At 43.6% G+C, this 6,458-nt stretch overlaps 1 protein-coding gene across 1 annotated transcript in view; it reads left to right on the top strand.

The window, feature by feature from the left end:
- TOX4 (TOX high mobility group box family member 4) overlaps nt 1-6,458 on the top strand; it is a 23,966-nt gene that overhangs the window by 6,991 nt on the left and 10,517 nt on the right. Inside the window, exon 3 of the mRNA XM_023230464.3 lies at nt 5,804-6,046. Coding sequence (XP_023086232.1) covers nt 5,804-6,046 — 243 coding nt within the window. The remainder of the gene's footprint in view (nt 1-5,803; nt 6,047-6,458) is intronic.

Below are 6,458 nucleotides of genomic sequence, written 5' to 3'. Positions count from 1 at the left end.
CGCCCGTCTCGGCCTCCCAAAGTGCTGGGATTACAGGCTTGAGCCACTGCACCCGGCCACTTTTAGCTTTGTTTTATATTTAACAGTCTAGAATGTGATCTCTCTATGTAATCCACTAAAATAAAATAAGTTTAGATACTCATTTTTGGATTTTACTGATCATTTGTAGTGAAAGAGATTTTAGTGAATCTCTATTTTTATTATAGCAGGTGGTTTACCCTTCTGTATCCTTTTTTTTTTTAACCCTCTGTATTCTTGATAATTTCAGTTATCTTACTATTCATTCTTAAAGGAAGAAATAAAACAGAACCCAGAAAACCACCATGAAAGCCATAGGTACTGAATAACAAAGCTTTTCCACATCCCAAGGGGTGGTGTATAGAAAGAATGCCTTGTCGGCCGGGCGCGGTGGCTCAAGCCTGTAATCCCAGCACTTTGGGAGGCCGAGACGGGCAGATCACTAGGTCAGGAGATTGAGACCATCCTGGCTAACACAGTGAAACCCCATCTCTACTAAAAAATACAAAAAACTAGCCGGGCGAGGTGGCGGGCGCCTGTAGTCCCAGCTACTCAGGAGGCTGAGGCAGGAGAATGGTGTAAACCCGGGAGGCGGAGCTTGCAGTGAGCTGAGATCCGGCCACTGTGCTCCAGCCTGGGCGACAGAGCCAGACTCTGTCTCAAAAAAAAAAAAAAAAAAGAAAGAAAGAAAGAATGCCTTGTCGATCCTACATAATGGAATCTCTCCATATCTATATATATATATATATTTTTTAAATCATTGCCCAGTTCATTTTATGTAGCCATGTCTAATTTTTTAGTGTACAGTGAGAACATTCCAGATGGTTTATGGGGGTAGTCTCTTGTGGAACACTGGTCCCTTGTTTTGGATATGAATTTTTATCCCTTTGGGGTTCTCATTAACGAATAGTATCATTCTTTATATCCTGACAGAGTTGCTGTTTTGTTGTGGAAAGCAGAAAAGGGTAGGCATCTTTGCTTTAACAAAGCAATCTGTATCTTAAAAATTTTGGAAACTACCATTTTACTATTAGTCTAGTACAGTAAATGTTTCCCTTGATCCATGTTCCTATAACTTTTTTTTTTTTTTTGGTATGAGAATTTGGTAAAAATCTTTGTACCTTCTACCTTAAAACTGCTCATGTAAACCTAAACTGAAATATCAGAAAGAGTCATGGACTGGAAGTTAAGAACTTCCACACAATAACAAAAATTATGGGCCAGACACAGTAGCTCACACTTGTATTCCTAGAACTTTGGGAGGCCAAGGTGGGAAGATCACTTGAGCCCAAGAGTTCAAGGTTGCAGTGAGTGATGATGGAGCCATGCACTCAGCCTGGGCGACAGGGTAAGACCCTGTCTCAAAATTAGGAAACAACAAAACAACATACATACATACAGGATTTGTATACTACTGAGAAAAGTTCAGTTCTTGGGGAAAGTTTCAGTTTTTCCCATCAAGAACTGCCTGATATTTTTTGTTATTTTTGTGTGTGTGTGCGTGTGAGACAGTCTTGCTCTGTCATCTAGGCTGGAGTGCAGTGGTGTGATCTTGGCTCACTGCAGCCTCCAGCTCCCGGGTTCAAGCGATTCTCGTGCTTCAGCCACCCAGGTAGTTGGGATTACAGGTGTGTACCACCACACCCAGCTAATTTTTGTATTTTTAGTAGAGATGGGGTTTTCCACGTTGGCCAGGCTGGTCCCGAACTCCCGACTTCAAGTGATCCACCCTCCTTGGCTTCCCAAGGTACTGGGATTACAGGCGTGAGCCACCACTCCCCGCTGAGAACTGCGTGTTCTTATGCTTCGCATGCTGCTTATATCTCAGACAAGGACCAAATTTTTTACCATACCAAGTAAAATAGTAAGGAGAAGGAAGATATAGAAATGAAACTATGTGTATCTTTTTGTCTTTTAGGAAATTTTTACAAATGTGATTCACAGAGATTGGGCATTTCACAGGCATACTTTTTTCTCCCTAGTTTCTGCTAGCTGGAAATTTTCTTTCTAGCAATGTCTTTTTTTTTTTTTTTGAGACGCAGTCTCGCTCTCTCACCCAGACTAGGGTGCAGTGGCGTGATCTCAGCTCACTGCAACCTCTGCCTCCTGGATTCAAGTTATTCTCCTGCCTCAGCCTCCTGAGGTAGCTGGCATTTCAGGTACCCGCCACCACGCCAGGCTAATTTTTGTATTTTTAGTAAAGATGGATGTTCACCATTTTGGCCAGGCTGGTCTCGAACTCTTGACCTCAAGTGGTCCACCCGCCTCGGCCTTCCAAAGTGCTGAGATTATAGGCGTGAGCTACCGCACCTGGCCTTTTTTTTCCTCTCTTTTTTCTTTCTTCTTTCTTTCTTTTTTTTTTTTTTTTTTCTTTTAGACATGGTCTTGGTCTGTTGCCCAGGCTGGAGTGCAGTGATGCAGTCTTGGCTCACTGCAACCTCCAGCTCCTGAGTTCGAGTGATCCTCATGCCTCAGCCTCTCGAGTACCTGGGATTACAGGTGTGTGCCACCATGCCTGACTAATTTTTGTTCTTTTAGTAGTAGAGATGGGTTTCACTGTGTTGGCCAGGCTGGTCTCGAACTCCTGGTCTCGTGTGATCCACCCACCTGGGCCTCCCAAAGTGCTGGGATTACAGGTGTGAGCCACTGCTCCCAGCCAAATGTCTTCATTAAACCAGAATTGGCGGCTGGGCGCTGTGGCTCATGCTTGTAATCCCAACAGTTTGGGAGGCCAAGGCAGGGTGATGGCTTGAGTCCAGGAGTTCAAGACCAGTCTGGGCAATATGGCCAGACCCAATCTCTACAAAAAAATACAAAAATTAGCCAAGGCCGGGCGCGGTGGCTCAAGCCTGTAATCCCAGCACTTTGGGAGGCCGAGACGGGCGGATCATGAGGTCAGGAGATCGAGACCATCCTGGCTAACACGGTGAAACCCCGTCTCTACTAAAAATACAAAAAACTAGCCGGGCGAGGTGGCGGGCGCCTATAGTCCCAGCTACTCGGGAGGCTGAGGCAGGAGAATGGCGGGAACCCGGGAGGCGGAGCTTGCAGTGAGCTGAGATCCGGCCACTGCACTCCAGCCCAGGAGACACAGCAAGACTCCGTCTCAAAAAAAAAAAATTAACCTGGCGTCGTGGCCAGGCGGGGTGGCTCATGCCTGTAATCTCAGCACTTTGGGAGGCCAAGGAGGGCAGATCACCTGAGGTCAGGAGTTCAAGACCAGCCTCACCAACACGAAGAAACCCCGTCTCTACTAAAAATACACAATTAGCCAGGCATGGTGGCACATGCCTGTAATCCCAGCTACTAGGGAGGCTGAGGCAGGAGAATCGCTTGAACCTGGGAGGCGGAGGTTGTGGTGAGCCGAGTTCATGCCATTGCACTCCAGCCTGGGCAAAAAGAGTGAAACTCTGTCTCAAAAAAAAAAAATTAGCCTGGTGTGGTGGTATGTACCTATAGTATTAGTTACTTGGGAGGCTGAGGTGGGAGAATCACTTGAACTCGGGAGGCAGAGATTGCAGTGAGCAAGATTGCACCACTGCACTTTATCATGGGTGACAAAGGAGACTCTATCTCAAAAAAAAAATAAAACTGCCAAGCGCGGTGGCCGGTGCCTGTAATCCCAGCACTTTGGGAGACCAAGGTGGGCGAATCACAAAGTCAAGAGATCACGACCATCCTGGCCAACATGGTGAAAGCCTGTCTCTATTAAAAAATACAGAAATTAGCTAGGCATGGTGGCACACGCCTGTAGTAGTCCTAGCTACTTGGGAGGCTGAGGCAGGAGAATTGTTTGAACCCAGGAGGCAGAGGTTGTAGTGAGCCAAGATCACGCCACTGCACTTCAGCCTGGGCTACAGAGCAAGACTGCATCTCAAAAAAAAAAAAAAAAAAAAAACAGAAATGGTCATAATAGAAGAACCTTTCAGGATCTAGAGGAACCTTGAGGTCTGTTAGCCCAACACTTTGGAGACTGAGGCAATAGGATCACTTGAGCCCAGGAGTTCGAGACTAGCCTGGGCAACACAGGGAGAGCTTGTCTCTACAAAAAATTTTAAAAATTAGCCAGTGTAGCAGCACATGCCTGTAGTCTCAACTACTTGGGAGGCTGGGGCTGGAGGCTTGCTTGAGCCCAGGAATTACAGACCAGCTTTGGTGACAGAGCAAGACCCCATCTCAGAAAAAAAAAAAAGAAAAAAGAAACCTTTAGGAACTCTTATTTAAAGAATGCATTGTTCAATTACAAAAAAAAAAAGTGGGTACCAATTGAATTTGATCTGAATCAGTTTATATTTACTATGCTATGTGTTAGATTGATAGAATTTTAAGTTTCTAAAATTCCAATTATCTGTGATAATTGGTTGGCGTAGGGGGCAAAGGAATCATTATTAGGGTATTATTCATAACAATGGTTAATAATTAAGCCATTATATGTGTCAGGCAATGTGCTAAGCTTTTATGCATGAAATCTCACTTATCCTCATCATAACCATATAAGGGGATTACCATTGTAATTCCCGTTTTACAGATGAAGAAAACTTGTTCAAGGTCTTGTACCCAGGTCTCTCTGATAGCAGTCTCTTGCTATTATTTATAATTGCCTATTGTTGCAAATGCCACCAGTTAGATTTTAGTGTCAAAACAGAACCATAGCACTTAACATATCTTAGATCATATCTTGGTCTGTTAGCTGCATGAGTGGTGGCCTCATTCAGAAGAGAAAGTATGTATTATTATTGATCTAGTTGGACTCAGAGGAAGAGATTGGGTCTTTAGCCAACTGGAGTAATCCTTTTCCTCTCTTAGAGAGAAGCTTATTCAGCAAGACTAGCATTTTTGGCATTGTTGAGGTTTTCTGAAAATCGTATACAAATGAGAATCTTGGTCTGGCGCGGTGGCTCACACCTGTAATCCCAGCACTTTGGGAGGCCAGGGCAGGTGGATCACAAGGTCAGGAGATTGAGACCATCCTGGCTGACACGGTGAAACTCCGTCTCTACTAAAATTACAAAAAAATTAGCCGGGCGTGGTGGTGGGTGCCTGTAGTCCCAGCTACATGGGAAGCTGAGGCTGTAGAATGGCCTGAACCCGGGAGGCGGAGCTTTCAGTGAGCGGAGATCGCGCCACTGCATTCCAGCCTGGGCGACAGAGCGAGACTCTGTCTCAAAAGAAACAAAAAAACAAACAAAAAAAAAAGGGAATCTTTAGTTGTTAACATTATAATTTCTAAAGTGGAGAAAAAATAGGAAACGCTAAGTGCAAATATTTTAGAGGGGGATAAAGTTTTCATGACAGTACATTTTAGCATCTGTTTGAAAGGAACCTAAAGCAACAAAGTACAATTGGCTGGCTGACAGCAAATTTCTGTGGCCTAACAGTTTAGTTGTAGTAATTGTGAAATAACTGCTCTGTTAGAATCTTTAGAGAGATTTCAAGCATCATAGTAAGCAGGTTATAAAGGCTGTATCCTAAGTAATGGTACTGGAAGAATTTTTCATTAGAACAATAGGCATAATTTAGGACAAAAGAGTGGTAATGGTAGAAAAGATAAAAGAATTGAAAATTGTGACTGATGTTAGTTAGCAGCCTTGAATGCACCAAGTGACCAAGGGTATCAGAAGAGAGATTGGTAAAAATAATAGATTCTAAGAAACTGATTATAAAATAGGATCCTAAGCAGAAAAAATGTACCCTGAGAATCTCTAGTACTCCATTATGTTCTTCACTTAGTAGTATGCCATTTCTCCTCTTTTCACTAATTCTTTTCCCCCTTTTTTCCCTACAGACATTCCATACACCAAGCTTGGGTGATGAGGAATTTGAAATCCCACCTATCTCCTTGGATTCTGATCCCTCATTGGCTGTCTCAGATGTGGTTGGCCACTTTGATGACCTGGCAGACCCTTCCTCTTCACAGGATGGCAGTTTTTCAGCCCAGTATGGGGTCCAGACATTGGACATGCCTGTGGGCATGACCCATGGCTTGATGGAGCAGGGCGGGGGGCTCCTGAGTGGGGGCTTGACCATGGTAAGGGGCAAGACATTGTCAGGCTTACCCCAGCTAACAGGCATGGCATTAGGGGAGACAAAAGTTACTCTATTCCCTACTACACTTGGGTATTACTTGTGTGTCTTCTTGTGGCTAAAGGCTCACCAACAAAGACTTAATTTCACCTGAATAAATGAAATTTACCATGTAGGTAGATTTTACTTGAAAAATAATTTAAAATTGTACAATGTCTGGTTAGAAAATTATTGTGGTTTTTGAGAAAGTGTTTTCTGCTTTTATTATGACCTTCACATCCTAGGATTCAAATTTGAATGTGATAGCTAGCACGTGGAGGGATTTATTAAAAAATGGTCTGAATCATGTTGAGAAGCCAGCAGATCAGAGCTTTTTTTAAAAAAGAAGGTCTGAGTCAAATATAGTATTGTAGATT

Source organism: Piliocolobus tephrosceles, chromosome 6 (assembly GCF_002776525.5).
Source record: "Piliocolobus tephrosceles isolate RC106 chromosome 6, ASM277652v3, whole genome shotgun sequence".
NCBI classification, from domain to species: domain Eukaryota; kingdom Metazoa; phylum Chordata; class Mammalia; order Primates; family Cercopithecidae; genus Piliocolobus; species Piliocolobus tephrosceles.
The sequence above is the reverse complement of the archived record's forward strand: the minus strand, read 5'-3'. Positions and strand labels throughout refer to the sequence as shown.